General features: G+C 42.6%; 1 protein-coding gene across 13 annotated transcripts in view; it reads left to right on the top strand.

Moving 5' to 3' along the window:
• Positions 1 to 362: 362 nt before the first annotated feature.
• FNBP1 (formin binding protein 1) overlaps positions 363 to 20,148 on the top strand; it is a 95,809-nt gene continuing 76,023 nt past the window's right edge. For 9 of the 13 annotated variants that reach the window (XM_078849108.1, XM_078849107.1, XM_078849106.1 and 6 more), the window contains exons 1-3: positions 1,622 to 1,737; positions 15,406 to 15,462; positions 18,240 to 18,387. In XM_078849108.1, coding sequence (XP_078705234.1) covers positions 18,280 to 18,387 — 108 coding nt within the window. In that variant the 5' untranslated portion in view covers positions 1,622 to 1,737; positions 15,406 to 15,462; positions 18,240 to 18,279. Of the gene's footprint in view, positions 388 to 1,621; positions 1,738 to 15,405; positions 15,463 to 18,239; positions 18,388 to 20,148 lie in introns of those variants that run through there. The other 4 variants (XM_078849102.1, XM_073313785.2, XM_073313783.2 and 1 more) reach the window with 1 other exon arrangement.

The raw sequence follows: 20,148 nt of genomic DNA, 5'->3' as shown, positions 1-20,148 counted from the left end.
GACATATGTTACACTGCACCAAATGTAGCCTGCTTAGAAGCAACTTATTAGTGCTCTGCAGTAGACTTTGTGGGAGTGCTGTCTGTTTCCATATTCTACTAATCAAAAGAAGTGGGGTGGTTTTTTTTTCTCCAGTCTGTTTTACTGATGTTAGCTGATGACTTTACAAACCGAAAGTCGCACAGTGCCAGACCTTCAGCTGTTGTAAATTAGCATAGCTTCATAGACTTCAGTGGAGCAACATCAGTTCATGCTAGCCGAGGATCTGACCTCAAACCTATTTATGTATATCGCTTTCATAAGACATGAAACTAAGATGTAGGGAATTGCAGACCTTGTAAGCAAGACAAGGTATAAATAATGGGTTCGTATTGCACTTCTGGCAAGGTAAATATGCAACAAAGTCATATCTGTAAGATGCATTTTTCAAGTTGTTATATAGACATGAACTGCTAAAATGTTACCTGTCGCAGACTAGTAAGGACTTTACCAGGAAGGTACTAAGGATTTAATTTTTATTTTTTCCCATTTATGCTCTCTTTCCCTACCTATTCCATTTTTGGCAAGCTGGCTCTATCGCACCCTACCTCTCAGCCAGGAACATAATTGAGGTGCTCATCCTATTGTCACCTGCATTCTGATATACTGGAAGAAATGAAGCCTGTGTTAGGTTTTGTGTTGTAAATCTTAATTTTCAGAAGGCTAGATCTCTGAAGTTTAGGCTTGTGTACTGTGTTCGTGTAATGAAATTAAATAGTGACCACGTAATGAGAGCTAGAATTTGAAAAGCTAAGACTTTTTTGCATTAGCTCTTTAGACCCTAGAAAGAACTCGTATTATGATTTGGTAATTAATCTGAATGTACTGTTGTCTAATCTCTTGGCATCTGGGATACTCCAAACTGACGTATGGAATGCTTTTTGATGCAGAAGACTTATTGAAAACATGAGTCATTTTGGGGGCAGCAATATTTAAAGATGAAAATAGCATCTGTATGTAAATGTGGATTTACAAGAAGGATTACTGTAAATGGAACTAAAATCATTTTTTTGGCATATCAGTTGTTTGTGTGCTTTCTATTTTATAAGTAAATATAAGTAAACATATGGGAAGTCAGCTCTGTTCTGTAGAAAGATGTTCCATAAGTGCCAACTATTGAAAGGAAAATCTTGAGGAATGGCTCCACAAAGCTTCAGATGATACCTCTGATATGTTATCAACCTGTGAAAAACAGTTGAGGTGTTAATTAAGAGTGGATCTCTGAATTTGTGGGTCTTTTAGCAGTTATCTGTAGTGATAAGATAAATGCAATCCTAAAGGTACAACTCCGTACACTTCTGTTGAAGCATTACTTGTTGCTTAGAAACTGTCATATGACAAGCCCAACTTTCGGAAATGAGGATGTTACGTAAAGAGCACTGGAGAGTTACTGTCTTGGCCTCTCTCGAACTGAGTGTGGTTAGGTTGAGAAAACCCTGTGCTACAAAAAAAATGCCTGACTGTAATCATGGAAAATATTAGCAATACTTTCTCTGCAGTGATGTGTCCTTTTGGGGATTGTTGTTTTTTTAAGTTATCTCCAAACTCACCGAGACTAAACTATCTATTTGTTTCACTGCAGGACCAGTTTGAGAATTTAGAAAAACACACGCAATGGGGAATTGATGTTCTGGAAAAATACATCAAGTTTGTAAAAGAGAGAACGGAGATTGAAATCAGCTATGCAAAACAACTTAGGTAAGTTGATCATCTTCATTTCAGAAGGACATGAGTAATGTGGGGGTGCAGTTAGCCATGCAATAATAAAGCGTTTTTGAATGGCACGTATTAGCTTCTATGTGCATACAGTAGAACCCCAGCCTTACAAACGCCTTGGGAATAGGTTGTTCATAACTCTGAAATGTTTGTAACTCTGAACAAAATGTTATGGTTGTTCTTTCAAAAGTTTATAACTGAACGTTGACTTAATACAGCTTTGAAACTTTACTATGCAGAAGAAAAATGCTGCTTTTAACCATCTTAATTTAAATGAAACAGCACAGAAAGTTTCCTAATTTTGTCAAATCTTTTTTTAAACTTTAGTTTTTTACTAGTTTACATTTAACACAGTACTGTACCGTATTTGCTCTTTTTTTTGGTCTCCGCTGCTGCCTGATTGCATATGTCCAGTTCCAAATGATGTGTGTAGTTGAGCAGTCCATTCGTAACACTGAGGTTCTACTGTATCTAGTTTACTTTCCTCTTTCCTTAGATCTCCATTTGCTTGGCTTATAAAAATCCTGTTTAGCAGGCAGAATGGGTTGCTTAAACAGTAGAAAATAAAGTTCAAGTTAATTTCACACATTTGGAAACCGTTAGAGCAAATTCCTCCTCAAAGTAAATGTGTTGTGTATGTAACAGAGTAGCCTCTCTAGTTTACTCATGGTTTGTGGACTGAGTGCAAGGCGGTTCATGGAACTTTATACATGATAGTAGAGAGAGGCTGAGGAAAGGGTGTACGGGGTGAGAGCTCAGCCTTGAGGCTGAATCAAGGCATTGATTTGAATTTAATTGCTTGAAAATCTCCTTAGCAGTCCACGTGAAGTTTAAGCCTAAAAGGGCAGCAAAATTGTGAATGCAGCTTGAATGGTGGAATTTCATGAGAACTTCCAGTTTATTGGTCAAAATCTCATGAGAACAGCCCTCCTAGGTGAATAAGTGGAAGTATCTGAACTGGAACCAGAAAATAAGATCCTACCTGTTTACAATCTGCAGTGAACCTAGAGATTTAGATCCAGACTCTTCCCTGCTCCCCAAAATTCAAAGGGATTCAAGTATGAGGTTCTGGCCTATCTCAAATACTAAGGCGTAATACCCATAAAAAGCTTGGGAGATTTGTGGTGTTTTTGCTAAATAGCTGTGCTTTAGAGAAAATGACCTTTCATATCTGTGTGACTTGCCACATACAAGGACCTTTAATTGTATAATGAGCTGGTGTCTGGATAAAGCCCATCATGTACTTACTGACTGCTGAAGAAGAATGTACTGTTTCCCCAAGGACAAAGTGATTTAAATCAAAGCAATTTAAATAACCAGTTTTTAATTGTGTTGCATTTATATATTTCAATTATTTTCCTAAAGAAAGGCTGATTCTCATTGATTGGTAACCATTAAAACAGGTTGATTTGCAAATAAATGTAATCTTTACACTAAATTTGGTGTTTCTTTTTGCCAACCAGGAGGATACACTATGTCTATACACATTTATTTAAGCAGTTATATAGCTTAACTTACATTTATTTGAATTACATTCTTACTTTTTTTATGTTAGAAAATGGTGAATGATGCATTGCTTATTTTCTAGATGATTAATGTTGTACCTGTGATTTGTATCAAGCTGCATTTGAATGGAAATTCCAATGAATTAAAAATGCACAAAAGCACCATTTACAATTTTTTTTATTATATTAAAACTACTTTAAATGTGCTGGATACATAAGAAAAAAATTTATCAAAAATGTTTTGCATTGAAAACTGAAAACTGACATTAAACAAAGGAAGTATTATCTATAGTTAGTGAATTGAACTTGTTGTTTTTAGTCACAATGTCCTTCAACATTTTAGAATTGATGGATCTCATCCTCTCACACTTAGCTTTTCTTCATAGATTGAAAGAGGAAAACAAGCTTCCCTGCTTTTTCAACTCTCAGAAGGTTTCATAACTTTGAATGAACTATTAATTGAACTGAACTAGTTGAATAAATTGAAGAAAATATTCACTCTGCACCTGCAGAAGAGGTTACTGCTGTCAAAGGCTGGTTTAACACTTCTGCAAACTCTGGTCCCAGATACTTAGCCAGTGACTTCCACAAGACTTCAGTGGTTTGATTTTCTTTAAAACTTTGCAGCAAATATGTACTGCTTAATGTTTTGTGTTGTTGTTTTTTTAATTTAATTTTAAAATTTTGATATAATAAGTTTAGGCCTTAACATGGGTTGTCATAACTTGAAATTTAGTTTTAAATAGTTTTTTTTTTAAATAAACCTGTATTTATATTTAAAACATAGTTTAAATTTTAAATAATGACACTGCTGAGAGTGCCAAATTCAGGAAAGACTGCCAAGAAATAGGGCAGACTCACCCCAAACTAGTGGTTATTCTATCATTAGAGTATTCCAAGCCAGTAACAAAAGTGAACTTCTGTATCACCACACTGGTTAACAAGAAGTCAAAAATGCAGTATCCTTAGGCATTCCATCCCTTGGCTCACCGCAGAGCCACTGGACTTGATGATGAGTGGTTTCTGAAAACCAGTTTAATCAGATACAGGGTCCTTCCAATCCCAAGGGATCAGTCTCTTAGCCAGGTGAATATATAACTCAGCTCTTACCCAATAATCATGCTGATGCCAATCCTTTAGTAATTAAAACTAACGGTTTAATAATATTTAAAAAAAGAAAGAAGAGGAATGGTTAAAGGATCATATATAACATACAAATGATTTTCATTGTTCTTAGATCAGGATCACAGCAGTAATGGAATAAACTGCTAACTTGCAAAAGTTTGTGGAATCACACAAACAGATTGGGGGTTATCAGTCCTTGTTCAAAGCTTCCTTGTTAGAAATTCAGTCCAGAGAAATGAAGCAGAAAATGAAGACAAAATGGAGATGTCTCAGGTGCCTTTTTATATCCTCTGCCATGTGCATGTAGAGTTGCCAACTTTCTAACTGCACAAAACTGAACACCCTAACCCTACCCTTTCCCCGAGACCAGGCCCGGCCCAGCCCCCGCTCACTGCGTTCCCCCTCCCTTGGTGGCTTGCGCTCCCCCACCCTCACTCACTTTCACTGGGCTCAGGCAGGGGGTTGGGGTGCAGGAGGGGGTGAGGGCTCTAACTGGGGATGCAGGCTCCAGGGTGGGGCCAGAAACGAGGGGTTCTGAATGTGGGAGGGGGCTCCAGGCTGGGGAAGGGAGTTGGGGTGCAGGAAAGGGAGAGGGCTCCAGCTCAGGGTGCAGGCTCTGGGGTGGGACCAGGGATGAGGGGTTTGGGGTGCAGGCTGGGGCCAAGGGATTCGGAATGTGGGAGGGGGCTGCTGGTCGAGGCAGGGGGTGAGGGCTCTGAGCTGGGGGTGTGGGCTCTGGGGTGGGGCTGGGGCTGGGGTTTGGAGTGCAGGGGGAGGCTCCAGGCTGGGGGTGAAGCCGAGGGGTTGAGGCAGGGGGTTGGAATGCAGAAGGGGGTACAGACTCTGGGTTGGGGCCAGGGATGAGGGGTTTGGGGTGCAGGAAGGGGCTCTGGGTTTGGGGGGGCTCAGTGCTGGGGCAGGGGGTTGGGGTGTGGGCTCACCTCGGGCAGCTCCCGGGCAGCGGGCCTAACGCAGGCTCCCTGCCTGTCTTGGCACCGCGCTGCACCCCGGAAGCGACCAGCAGGTCCAGCTCCTAAGTGGAGGGACCAGGAGGCTCCACGCTCTGCTCTCACCCGCAGGCATCGCCCCCCAGGTCCCATTAGCCATCTTATTTAATCTTTTTATTGCTGACCTTGGCACAAAAAGCGGGAATGTGCTAATAAAGTTTGCAGATGACACAAAGCTGGGAGGTATGGCCAATACAGAGAAGGACCGGGATATCATACAGGAAGATCTGGATGACCTTGTAAACTGGAGTAATGGTAATAGGATGAAATTTAATAGTGAAAAGTGCAAGGTCATGCATTTAGGGATTAATAACAAGAATTTCTGTTATAAACTGGGGACGCATCATTTGGAAGTAACAGAGGAGGAGCAGGACCTCGGACTATTGGTTGATCACAGGATCACGATGAGCTGCCAATGTGATATGGCCGTGAAAAAAGCTAATGTGGTCTTGGGATGCATCAGGCGAGGTATTTCCAGTAGAGATAAGGAGGTGTTAGTACCGTTATACAAGGCACTGGTGAGACCTCATCTGGAATATTGTGGGCAGGTCTGGTCTCCCATGTTTAAGAAGGATGAATTCAAACTGGAAAAGGTACAAAGAAGGGTTGCTAGGATGATCTGAGGAATGGAAAACCTGTCTTATGACAGGAGACTCAAGGAGCTTGGCTTGTTTAGCCTAACCAAAAGAAGGCTGAGAGGAGATGTGATTGCTATCTATAAATATATCAGAGGGATAAATACCATGGAGGGAGAATTATTATTTAAGCTCAGTACCAATGTGGACACAAGAACAAATGGATATAAACTGGGCATCAGGAAGTTTAGACTTGAAATTAGACGATGGTTTCTAACCCTCAGAGGAGTGAAGTTCTGGAACAGCCTTCCAAGGGAAGCAGTGGGGGCAAAAGACATATCTGACTTCAAGACTAAGCTCGATAAGTTTATGGAGGAGATGTTATGATGGGCTAGCCTAATTTTGGCAATTAATTGATCTTGAACTATTCATGGTAAATAGGCCCAATGGCCTGTGATGGGATGTTAGATGGGGTGGGATCTGAGTTACTACAGAGAATTCTTTCCTGGATGTGTGGCTGGTGAGTCTTGCCCACATGCTCAGGGTTTAGCTGATCACCATATTTGGGGTCAGGAAGGAATTATCCTCCAGGGCAGATTGGCAGAGGCCCTGAGGTTTTTTCACCTTCCTCTGCAGCATGGGGCACGGGTCACTTGCTGGAGGATTCTCTGCACCTTGAAGTCTTTAAACCACGATTTGAGGACTTCAATAGCTCAGACATAAGTTAGGGGCTTGTTACAGGAGTTGGTGGGTCTGATTCCTTGGCCTGTGTTGTGCAGGAGGTCAGACTAGACGATCATAATGGTCCCTTCTGACCTTAAAGTCTATGATTCTATGAATAGGAGTGTGGTGGAAGTGCTTGGTGCAGGGGTAGTGCGCGGAGCCCCGTGAACTCCCTGTCTAGGAGCCAGACCTGCTGGCTGCTTCCAGGGCACAGCGTGGGGCCAGGACAGGTAGCACTAGCTGGCCTTAGCCCCATAGCACCGCCGAACGGACTTTTAATGGCCCAGTCGCCAGGGTCCATTTTCGACCGGGCGTTCCAGTCGAAAACTGTACACCTGGCAACCCTATATGCATAGAAGTTCACAGCCCCTGTTTGTGGAAAAAGAAAAGGAGGACTTGTAGCACCTTAAAGACTAACAAATTTATTTGAGCATAAGCTTTCATGAGCTACAGCTCACTTCATCGGTTACTGACCCAAGATGGATTCCAGGGTGACATGAGCATATCATATGTCTTTACATGGTTTGCTGACTCACAGGGGCCGGCCATTGGCCCCTCATTGTCTGAAGCATTTTCAGGAAGAGCCATCTGGACTGGATGAGTTTCTTCAATGGCCCATTGTGAGAGCTGAGTGTCCTTGATGGGCCATCCACAGGAAGTTGTGTAGCCTTGATGTAGATTCTCTCTGGGGTTTCAGAGTAGCAGCCATGTTAGTCTGTATTCGCAAAAAGAAAAGGAGTACTTGTGGCACCTTAGAGACTAACAAATTTATTTGAGCATAAGCTTTCGTGAGCTACAGCTCACTTCATCGGATGCATTCAGTGGAAAATACAGTGGGGAGATTTATATACATAGAGAACATGAAACAATGGGTGTTACCATACACACAGTAACGAGAGTAATCACTTAAAGTGAGCTATTACCAGCAGGAGAGTGGGGTAGGGGGGTGGGGCACCTTTTGTAGTGATAATCAAGGTGGGCCATTTCCAGAAGTTGACAAGAACTTCTGAGGAACAGTGGGGGGTGGGCGGGTGAGAATAAACATGGGGAAATAGTTTTACTTTGTGTAATGACCCATCCACTCCCAGTCTCTATTCAAGCCTAAGTTAATTGTATCCAGTTTGCAAATTAATTCCAATTCAGCAGTCTCTCCTTGGAGTCTGTTTTTGAAGTTTTTTTGTTGAAGAATTGCAACTTTTAGGTCTGTAATCGAGTGACCAGAGAGATTGAAGTGTTCTCCAACTGGTTTTTGAATGTTATAATTCTTGACGTCTGATTTGTGTCCATTTATTCTTTTATGTAGAGACTGTCCAGTTTGACCAATGTACATGGCAGAGGGGCATTGTTGGCACATGATGGCATATATCACATTGGTAGATGTGCAGGTGAACGAGCCTCTGATAGTGTGGCTGATGTGATTAGGCCCTATGATGGTGTCCCCTGAATAGATATGTGGACACAGTTGGCAACGGGCTTTGTTGCAAGGATAGGTTCCTGGGTTAGTGGTTCTGTTGTGTGGTGTGTGGTTGCTGGTGAGTATTTGCTTCAGGTTGTGGGGCTGTCTGTAAGCAAGGACTGGCCTGTCTCCCAAGATCTGTGAGAGTGATGGTTTGTCCTTCAGGATAGGTTGTAGATCCTTGATGATGCATTGGAGAGATTTTAGTTGGGGGCTGAAGGTGACGGCTAGTGGCGTTCTGTTATTTTCTTTTTGGGCCTGTCCTGTAGTAGGTGACTTCTGGGTACTCTTCTGGCTCTGTCAGTCTGTTTCTTCACTTCAGCAGGTGGGTATTGTAGTTGTAAGAATGCTTGATAGAGATCTTGTAAGTGTTTGTCTCTGTCTGAGGGGTTGGAGCAAATGCGGTTGTATCGTAGAGCTTGGCTGTAGACGATGGATCGTGTGGTGTGGTCTGGATGAAAGCTGGAGGCATGTCGGTAGGAATAGCGGTCAGTAGGTTTCCAGTATAGGGTGGTGTTTATGTGATCATTGCTTATTAGCACCGTAGTGTCCAGGAAGTGGATCTCTTGTGTGGACTGGTCCAGGCTGAGGTTGATGGTGGGATGGAAATTGTTGAAATCATGGTGGAATTCCTCAAGGGCTTCTTTTCCATGGGTCCAGATGATGAAGATGTCATCAATGTAGCACAAGTAGAGTAGGGGCATTAGGGGACGAGAGCTGAGGAAGCGTTGTTCTAAGTCAGCCATAAAAATGTTGGCATACTGTGTGGCCATGCGGGTACCCATAGCAGTGCCGCTGATTTGAAGGTATACATTGTCCCCAAATGTGAAATATTTATGGGTGAGGACAAAGTCACAAAATTCAGCCACCAGGTTTGCCGTGACATTATCTGGGATAGTGTTCCTGACGGCTTGTAGTCCATCTTTGAATGGAATATTGGTGTAGAGGGCTTCTACATCCATAGTGGCCAGGATGGTGTTTTCAGGAAGATCACCGATGGATTGTAGTTTCCTCAGGAAATCAGTGGTGTCTCGAAGATAGCTGGGAGTGCTGCTAGCGTGGGGCCTGAGGAGGGAGTCTACATTGCCAGACAATCCTGCTGTGAGGGTGCCAATGCCTGAGATGATGGGGTGTCCAGGATTTCCAGGTTTATGGGTCTTGGGTAGCAGATAGAATACCCCAGGTCAGGGTTCCAGGGGTGTGTCTGTGCGGATTTGTTCTTGTGCTTTTTCAGGGAGTTTCTTGAGCAAATGCTGTAGTTCCTTTTGGTAACCCCCAGTGGGATCAGAGGGTAATGGCTTGTAGAAAGTGGTGTTGGAGAGCTGCCGAGCAGCCTCTTGTTCATATTCCAACCTATTCATGATGACGACAGCACCTCCTTTGTCAGCCTTTTTGATTATGATGTCAGAGTTGTTTCTGAGGCTGTGGATGGCATTGTGTTCTGCACGGCTGAGGTTATGGGGCAAGTGATGCTGCTTTTCCACAATTTCAGCCTGTGCATGTCGGCGGAAGCACTCTATGTAGAAGTCCAGTCTGTTGTTTCGACTTTTAGGAGGAGTCCACCCAGAATCCTTCTTTTTGTAGTCTTGGTAGCAAGGTCTCTGTGGGTTAGTATGTTGTTCAAAGGTATGTTGGAAATATTCCTTGAGTCGGAGACGTCGAAAATAGGATTCTAGGTCACCACAGAACTGTATCCTGTTCATGGGGGTGGAGGGGCAGAAGGAGAGGCCCCGAGATAGGACAGATTCTTCTGCGGGGCTAAGAGTATAGTTGGATAGATTAACAATATTGCTGGGTGGGTTAAGGGAACCACTGTTGTGGCCTCTTGTGGCATGTAGTAGTTTAGATAGTTTAGTGTCCTTTTTCTGTTGTAGAGAAGCAAAGTGTATGTTGTAAATGGCTTGTCTAGTTTTTGTGAAGTCCAGCCACGAGGCAGTTTGTGTGGAAGGTTGTTTTTTTATGAGAGTATCCAGTTTTGAGAGCTCATTCTCAATCTTTCCCTGTTTGCAGTAGAGGATGCTGATCAGGTGGTTCCGCAGTTTCTTTGAGAGTGTGTGGCACAAGCTGTCAGCATAGTTTGTGTGGTATGTAGATTGTAATGGATTTTTTACCTTCAGTCCTTTTGGTACGATGTCCATCTGTTTGCATTTGGAAAGGAAGATGATGTCTGTCTGTATCTGTACGAGTTTTTTCATGAAGTTGATAGATTTCCACTCCATACGGCTAAATTCAGTGCCTTGCATAATGACAGGTTTCAGAGTAGCGGCCGTGTTAGTCTGTATTCGCAAAAAGAAAAGGAGTACTTGTGGCACCTTCGAGACTAACAAATTTATTTGAGCAGGAATACAAATGAACAGCGCAAGGTCTGTGCATTGTTTAAGTCCCACTTAAGTGATGCATAAGTGCTCTGCACAGGGGAAAATTTCACACTCTGTGATTTACTTCTAACTGTTCCTGATTTTTAGACCCAAATTCACATCTTGCTCAAACTGATGGTTCTCTTACTCATATGATTACAAGTTATTTATATCATAAATATTGAATCATTAAACCAAGACTTTAGGGAAAAAATGCTAAAATAAACTGATCCAACATCAGTAGTTCTTGCACTGTGTTTTTACCCTTATTTGGGTCTTGACATGTTTAGCGGTTTGATCTGGAAGTTCAAAGGGTATTCCACACACATACACAAATCTGATTTTATTTAATAGAGGATGAGCTCAGAGTATAAAAGGGCCAAGGTTCTCAGATACCACAGATACTAGCTTAGTTTCCTGCAAATGATGTATAGATAGCTCTAAGAAAGATAGGTATGAAAGAGCATTTCAAACACCATGAAAATTTGAGAATTAATTGGTACTACCAAGTCAAGGAAAGCTTCGCACCCTAGTGCAAAATGAATTTCTATAGAGCAAATACTATAGGGCTTGTCATGCAAAGTACTGAACGCTCTTGGCCCTGATCCAGCACTATGTTGAAGCAGATGCCTAACTTTAAACATGTGAATAATTCCATTGATTTCAGCAGGGTTGGTCACATGCTTAACTTTAAGCACGTTGCCTACAGCATCAGGCTAGTATGCTTCAGTACCTTGAAGGATCAAGCCTTAGACGAGAAAATATTTCCCGCTGACTATATTAGAGCTGTGGTTACTGTTCCCAACTTTTAGTTTTTTCTTAGTAAAACAAAACAAACAAACAAAAAAACCAGCTGACACAATATGTGATAAACAATGAAACATGTTTGTTTAATCCAACTGCTAATCCTTGTCATACACCTTCTAATCCTTTGCATGTAAAAACATGCTCTGCTTGGTGCTTTTCATAGTGCTTTAAGGTGATTCTGCACAGTCAGAAGCTCACACGGGGATGACAACTGGACACATCAGGTTTAATTAGGCAACATGGTGTTTGAAAAGCTAGGAGATGGTGCACTTTTTCTTTGGGTGAAAATGTCTTAGTAGAGTATTTAATCTTTTGTGTGCATTTTTCTTATTCCCCCTCATTTGTTGCCCCATGAATGAAGAAATTAAGCCATACTGAGAGAGCAGGCATTCCGCACAGGATCCCAATGGCACTATGTACCTTGGACATGCATAACTGCTTCCCGAATTCCTGCAGCAGTAGTATGCTTTGGTTTAAACTGCCATGTTTAATGTGTAGGCTAACAAGGGAGGAGTTTGCTGTTTTAGAGGATCCTTTATTTGGAAGAGGCATAGGAGGAAATAGAGATGCTAATAATGAGGTGGATTCTGGCTGGCCTCAGTGTGTTTGTGCAAGTGGTGAGGAACATAAGATTCTTCATCTGTTATTTTGCATCCTTGTGCAGGGTGTGGCCAGAACCACATGTGGAAGCACGGTCCCTACTTCCTCCTAGTTCTCCATGTATGTTAGGTGGCCAAAAGGGAATGGGAGAGGTGGAATGAGGGCAGGTTCACCACTCCCCTGGCAGGTAGAGCTGGCATGGAGCAGGGAGCAGGCTGCACCTTTTGAAAGTGTGGGGGAGCTACTGTCCCACTGCATGCACTCTGGGAGTCCTCAGGAGGAATTCTGGGTGGCACAATGAATGCAGCACCTTTAGCCCCAAGGGCAAAGACTTGGCCAATACGACTTGTGTGTTAATGGTTATAAAATGGCATACAACAACCATGTGAAGCTGGAAAATATTATTATGGCCATTTTACAGTTGGGGCAACAGAGACAGAGAGATGTTAACGGAATTGTCCATGGCCCCATAGCGATGAGCTCCAGTGATGGAACTTGGATTAGAATATGGAAAGTCCGGGTACTCCAGCATAGGAATTGTGTATGCTCACTTACTAGGTCATGATGCCTCTCTCTTTCTCTCACTCCTTTTCCCATGGGGACACTTGAACATTGCATGTGACACTATTAAATGTTATAATACTAACTAGCACCGTGAAGGATATTCACCCTATGAATCCTCCTCTGCAATTATTCCTGAATTCAGGACAGGCCTTCTTTAGAAAATCTGCCATAGTCAGATCAATAATCTTATCACCTATATTTGCTGTGGATGTGTTTTATCATTAAGGTATAGAAGTTGCTGTTAGTCAACTGACCTTGATGTTTCCTGCATTTGTGTCCTTTAGTTAATACACAATGCCATAAATATATCTGCATTATCTTGCTGCCGGTGACAAGGCAAAAGCTAATGTGTCAGTCAGATATGGAACCTTGGAGAGGAAAATTTGGCAAGGAAGTTATGTGCGGATGTTTGGTTTAAAGAAGAGCAGGCCACAGTATAGAGCATGAACACCTCCTGAGGTCCTGATGCAGTTTTTACTCTGGCACAACTCCTGTTACCTTCACTGGGAGTCAGGCAATGTCACACATGTGATGCACTAAATCCCCAAGGGAAAAGAGGACCTGGATTAGCCATCCATCCAAGGAGCAGCCCTTTGAAACCAGCTGTAGAGAGGCAACTGCTGATGTGATCTCTGTCTGAAGGGGGGAGGGCGGGGTGCAAGGAAATAAAGAATGGGAATATGGGAAAAAAGAACGTTTAGCCCAGACCTGCTGTTCTTGCAGACACAGAGCACTCTGGGCCAAACTCTTCTCTCATTTACTCAATAACCCCAGTGTCTTTACTGGGTTGACAGGATGTACGTGAGAGCAGAATTTGCCCTGCTGACTTTGATAGCCGCTGTGCTCATGTAAGAGTTACAGAACAGATAAGAAAACTGAGATAAAGTGGGCCAAATTCTGCTCTCAGTTTTACCAGTGCAAACCTTCTGAAGTCAAGGGGCCTTATCACACCATCAGGTTTTAAGAAGAACATACCACTGAAGTCAGTAGGGATTTCTGCTTAAAACGATGATGTGTCATGGCCCACAGTTTGGCCCATTGTGTAGGAGTTAGTCAATTTGCTGTTAATAAAGGTGTCTCATCCAGTTTCGGTACTGTACTCTGGGCACTTTTAGGCCTTGTCTACACTAAGGGGAGGGATCAATCTAAGTTATGCAACTTCAGTTGAATGAATAACGTAGCTGAAGTTGACGTACTTAGATCTACGTACTGCAGGGTCCACACTACACAATGTCGATGGGAGAGCGATCTGTGGTCGATTTAGTGGGTCTTCACTAGACCCACTAAATCGACTGCCGATGCATTGATTGCCACGCATCAATCTCCCAGTAAGTGTAGACAAGCCCTTAGTATCCTTCATCAAGTGACCTTTTGGGTATGGATGATAAAATCTTGCTCTAGACTTTTCTTCCTGGGGGAGTTTTTTGGTGTTTTTTTCCCCTCATATTTTGAAAAGTATAAATTTACAGATGTTGAATAGGTTTTGACTGGTTTCCTTAGCTGCATCTCCACTCTACCCTTAAGTTAAAGTGTAAAGAAGAAAAGAAAATGGAGAAGTAAAAACAGTTTGATGGAAGAGTGTTTGCTTTAGGTAAATAATAAAGTTGTCTTTGCAAAAGAGGAAATGGGAAATGCAGACCGTTAGCAAATAAGGAAATAAACACGGAAAGTGAGGAATAGAGAGGTGTTTATTGTGGGAACCATGATTGCTTAGTGTTGTGAAACTGACGTGTGACAATACAAAATGGCAGGTTCCTCTGTAAACTGAACTTTGTTTGATTTCAGTACGTTGCCTACTGTTCTGCATTGAAGCCCTGAAAAAATCACCATGGCAGGTTTATTTATCATCCTATCTAGTCTGCATTTTCAAAAGATACTCTGTGAGCTGTGCCAGACTGAGAGTAGGGGACAAATATTCCTGTGAGAAGGAGAACATTATAACTCTGAAGCTATCAGCACTGATGAGCTCCACTGAGTGAATGGCTGGCATACAGTATGTTAAACTCTAGATTTGCCATTGGCTAGGGATTTGTAGCACCTGGTTTCTAGGAGAGAACTGCTGAACCCCGTTACCTGTGGCTTCTCTGTCCCTGGCACGAGCAGTCAAATAACATTAGTAGGATTTTACAAGGGAGTGGATAATCTGATGACCAATAATAATGTGTAGAATTATATGTGATAAAATGGGGTAATCAGGTTTCCTGTTTGTCACTGCATCAGGTGATCACAACGGTTAAGAAGGAATTCCCCCTTACTCCATCTGTGCAGCATCCAACAGCTGGCCAGTGTTTTTTCACCTTCCGTCTATGCATTAAGCAGAGGCCACAGCCTGAGGAGGATTACTAGACTTAATGGGCCACTGGTGGTGTCTGCTATAGCAAATCATACTGTAATGGGCTGGTTGATGTGTATATGTACTGCTGCTCTCTCCTGGATGGAATCAGAACAGCTCAAGTGTGGGTCATAGGCCTAATGCTGCTAATAGCTGCAGGAGGTTTTTCTTTTGCTCAAGTAGACAAGGCATGTGCTTACGGAGCAGGACAGAATGAGTTCAGTCACTGTTGCCACCATGATGTTCAGAATGTGCAGCGTAGTTACAGCCGTGGTGGCCGTGGATTTGTTAGTGTGTTTGCACATTAGGCTAACAAAAAGCATTGAGTAGAGAGAGAGAGAGATGTATCTATTTGTTGTATATAGTCTTACACTTAGATTGTAAAATCTTCAGGCCAGGAACTGTCTCTTTGTTATATGTTTGTGAGGTGCCTAGCACAATGGGGGGCTGGCCTCTGGGCACTACAAATAATAAATAATGTATCAAAGCATTACAACTAAATGCTAGGGTGATGAGAGTGTGGAAGGATGTGGAGACTATCTGGTAATTGTAAGATACAACTTATTTATATATTTATTTTTATTTATTTTTAATTTCAGGAACCTTTCAAAGAAATATCAACCCAAAAAGAACTCCAAAGAAGAGGAAGAATACAAGTATGTTCATTATCAATCTATGGGTGGGGATATGTCTTAGTGGGTGGAGAGAGGGGAGTAAATTATCAAGCAGCAAGTGTGGTAAAAGAATATAGAAGTCCTAGAAATAGGCCTTGTCTACACTTGCAGCCAATGATAGGATCTGCGTAGCTACATGCGACAGTGAAAAGCAGGCTGTGTCCACACTGTGATGTGTAGCTATACATGGCAGTGAAAGGCTCCGGGGCAGTGGGGAGGCAGTGGGGAAAGTCACCAGCAGGGGGGAACTGCCGGTGTCTTTCCCCAGTGCCTCCCCTCTGCCAAAGCCTTTCCCTGCTGCAGGAGTCTTTCACTGAGGTGTGGAGGCAGCCGGACACTACACCGCTAAAAATAGCATTGTAGCAGGGGGAGGCCCTGCTTGGACGTATAGCGAACTGAGCAAGGTATATAACTTAAGGGTCTGGCATGTCTGTACTCTACTTGCCTAAGCAGTGCCTCACCGTCTGCTGTTTATACCCATGCTAGCTGGGCATGCAGTGTGTGTACTCTACGTAGAACTAGCTGTACAAAAGGCCTATCTGCAAATTATGTCTTAATAGTAAAGCTCAAAGGGGTTTAAATTTGGTCCTTAAGCACCCAACTCCCATTGAACATCAGTGGACATTGGGTGCCTAATTTCTTTTAGGCCCCTTGGAAAATCCCAGCCTTATTAACTGAGGCTTAATCTTCATTCCTTTGAAGTCAATAGCTAAACTCCCTTGATTTCAGTGGAAGAATAGTCCCAGAATGTTAGCGCAGAGCTTTAAAAATGCAGAATCCCGTATAAGCACCAAGCTATTATGTTGTCCAGTCCATTTTATTAAATGGATGAAGAGTAAAGTTATGACATCAGTGGAGGAATGGGCAGTACATGGGGAAGAGGGTGAAAGGAGGAGGATTTCCTCGGCTGGATTCTCCATCTCCGGGGGCAGAGCTGGGTGCCTGACTCGGTGTTGCCGGAGATTGTTGTGTTGCCCCAACTGTCCCCACTTGACCCAGAGACCCAGATGGTATCTCTAGTGGCAGGGACAGCTAGAATGGTGCTGGCCAGATAGGTAGTGCTGTTTCCAAACAGCTCCTCCAATGGCTGACATTGAGGAAATGTATGCAAATGATGATAGAACACATACATGTTTTAAAGGATCTCTCTGACATTGATTGGATCAAGAGTAATTCTTCAAGCTGAGCATCCTAGAATAGGAATCTCCCAAAGGACAGGCTGTCAGACCTAAATTTCACATTTCTTGACTTATATCAATGCACCCAGCATTTTCAAAGGTAGTTAACTGCAGATTCTTATAGTTACACACAAGTTTTTAAAGATTCAAACTGTAGAGGAGTGTATAAATGAGGGACTAGCTCTTCTCCACTGGAAGCTGAAAATAGACTGGCCTCTGCATCCATTGAAGCCAATGGGAATGTTTCAATTGACTTCAGTGAGTACAGTTGTGGACTCAATAGTTTATATAATTAGGTTTATCTAGATTTTGGGTCAGATACTCAGCTGTTGTAAAACAGCTGCTAGACCAATTTACACTATCTGAGAATATGGCCCCTTGTGTCATTATTTGGTTTTAGTGGTTGGATGGTTGTTTTCTAACTATAAGTTGTGACCCTACTGTGGGTCTGTGACCCTCCCCTACTGCTTCTGCAGTCTGCTTTTCTGGATGCAATGCTGCTTGACCAGGACTGATAAGTGTAGCTGATTCCAATAACGATATCTTTTTTGGTCTCTCTCTCTTGCTGTTTTTTCCCCCCCTTGCATAGCTACCTATCTTTCAGTCTTTTCTTTTGCTCCCCATTATGTTTGTGTACACTCACTCACTCACTGTTGCCTCTCTTCACTTGCTTCCCACATCCCCCTCTTATTACTCTCACCTTTATTCCTACCCCTTTCCATTACCTTTGTCCCTTTAAGTACTGCTATCATTTATGTGCTCCTAGCACGGGAAGCAGCAATAAGCATCTAACACTAATAGGATAATTCTAGTATCTAGAAGTGCAACTCTCCTTAGCTGCTCTCTCCTCCAGTTGGTCAGCACTCCAGCCTGTGCTGGGGATGCAAATGATATAATCTGCCTTCCTGAAATTAACCAGATGCATGGAAGCTTATTTTTTCCCTTTTTTAATAATACATGGAATGCAGTGTTACAGATGCTGTCACCCATGGAAAATAAATTTTGTGGCAATCACTAGAAGCTGCTAAAGAGACACGGGGGCGGGGGGGAAATACCTCACAAAGTATTGAGGACAAACACCTTGCAAAAAGTGAACATCATCTTGAAAGGGTTTTAGATAAACTCTGATTGATCCACATCTAAATTATGCTTAGAAAGTATTTCTTCCTTTCTTTTACTAGTATGTATGTATCACATTAACTAAATGTTAATCATTTAGGCAATTCACTGAAATAGGTGTGCTGCTATGCCTGAGTGCAGCAAACAGCAGGATCAGGGACATAATGGTTAGTGAAGCCAGAAAATATTTTCTGAATGATTTTTCGATTGGTAAAGCCCAAATACTTTTGGTATTTATAAGAGAGGCCACTGTAAAACTATAATTATGTCATGGTTATTTTCTGAGAATTGCCACTGCATGGCATGGGGCTCTCTTTCAGTAAACTCCTGCCAATGAACTTGTGCTAAGATCCCATCTTGTGCAGTAATACTGAATGCTGGGAGGAATGCAAGTTCCCTTTGGAGTGTGTGTTCCTGAAAACAAATGGACTAAAAGTATTCTGTATTTTTTCTCTTTTGCAGGTACACATCATGCAAAGCCTTCCTAGCCACACTGAATGAAATGAATGACTATGCTGGCCAGCATGAAGTCGTTTCGGAAAACATGACTTCTCAGATCACTGCAGAGTTAACCCGTTTTGTGCAAGAGCTGAAACAGGAAAGGAAATCGGTAATGGATTTGTTTTTACTCGTTCACAATTAATTATCTATTTAAAGCAGATGATTAATGGTAGTAGAGTTCAATGGTAAGCAAATCTTTTGACAGGAGGTTAACACAAAGTTACTAAACACGATCAAGGTTTGCTAATGAACTGAGCATAGGGGGGAAAAATGGGTACATGCACAGGCGAAACCACTGAACTGTTTGAATCAAACATTATAGCATCAGACAGCAACACCTGCAGGACGACATTCTCTAAATAATGTCATAAAACCCAAATGTGCTTGAGGCATCTTCAGCCAAAAAAACATGGTTTGTACAGTAGTATAGCGTTTAGCATACAATAAACAAAAATGCTTCATCTCAGAGACTAGCTGAAAGAATTCTGATCGGTGGACTGGACCACCATCCCTTACCATGCTAGAGCTGGTTAACAAAACGTTGTCTAAAATTGTAGCTAATAAAAAATAGGTGTTTAGGGTTTTTTTTTGCAAATTTTTGTGATTGGGTGGGGGGGAATCCATTTTTTTACTCAGATTTACTCCCACTCTGCTAAAATTAGCAAAGGTATATGCTTATATGAGTTTCTAGGTAGTAGCTTATACATCCATGGTCCTTATACAGGATGTGTCCATAGCTGCTTTTCTTCTGCAATGCCTGGAATTTAAAACAGCAGATAGCTAGGGCCTGGTTCTCTCCTGTTTTACCCCTTGTGTAGATATTCACCCCTGTGCAAAGTGGGCAAAAATGCTACAAGATCATAGTTCTCCATATGGCAGTGTTTGCACCCATTTTGCACAGGTAAATGTCTACACAAGGGGCAAAGCAGGGGAGAATCAGGCCCCAAGATTTCATTTTTAAACAATAACTCTAGATAGCTAGCAAACTAGGGGTCCATCCTGAAAAGTACTCAGTGGGGGTTGCCAACCTTCCAGGATTGTCCTGGAGTCTTCAGGAATTAAAGATTAGTCTTTAATTAAAGATTATCATGTGATGAAACCTCCAGGAAAATGTCCAACCAAAGCTGGCAACCCTATTGAGTAATTGGGCCCCTTATCCATCAGAGCACTTAAGCACCTGCAGATAGTACCACAGAAAGTGCTTTGCTTGATTGTGGCCCTGAAAAGCATCATCTGCTTAGTACAGTCCGAGAAGGATGAGAAGTCTGCCTATAGTGATCGTATATCTTGGCATGCCTTTAATTTGCAGAATGTCAAACAATCTTCTGAGGCCATTGTGCCTGAGCAGTATTAATAGCATGGAGTATGTCTACACTGCAGTTAGACACCCGTAGCGGGCCCACGCCAGCTGACTCAGGCTTCTGAGGCTCAGGCTTGTGGGGCTGTTTAACTGCGGTGTAGATGTTTGAGCTCATGCTGCAGCCCGAGCTCTGGGACCATCCCACCCTAGAGCCCAGGCTCCAGTCTGAGTCTGAACATCTACACCTCAGTTAAACAGCCCCTTAGCCCGAGTCAGCTGGCACGGGCCAGCTGATAGTTTTTAATTGCAGTGTACACATACCCATAGAGGGTACTTTCTATATAGACTAAACTGGGAGGAGTAGTAGATACGCTGGAGGAGAGGGATAGGATACAGAAGGACCTAGACAAATTGGAGGATTGGGCCAAAAGAAATCTGATGAGGTTCAATAAGGATAAGTGCAGAGTCCTGCACTTAGGACGGAAGAATCCAATGCACCGCTACAGACTAGGGACCGAATGGCTAGGCAGCAGTTCTGCGGAAAAGGACCTAGGGGTGACAGTGGACGAG

Source organism: Lepidochelys kempii, chromosome 16, assembly GCF_965140285.1.
Source record: "Lepidochelys kempii isolate rLepKem1 chromosome 16, rLepKem1.hap1, whole genome shotgun sequence".
Classification (NCBI taxonomy): domain Eukaryota; kingdom Metazoa; phylum Chordata; order Testudines; family Cheloniidae; genus Lepidochelys; species Lepidochelys kempii.
This window is presented reverse-complemented; position numbering and strand designations above follow the sequence as displayed.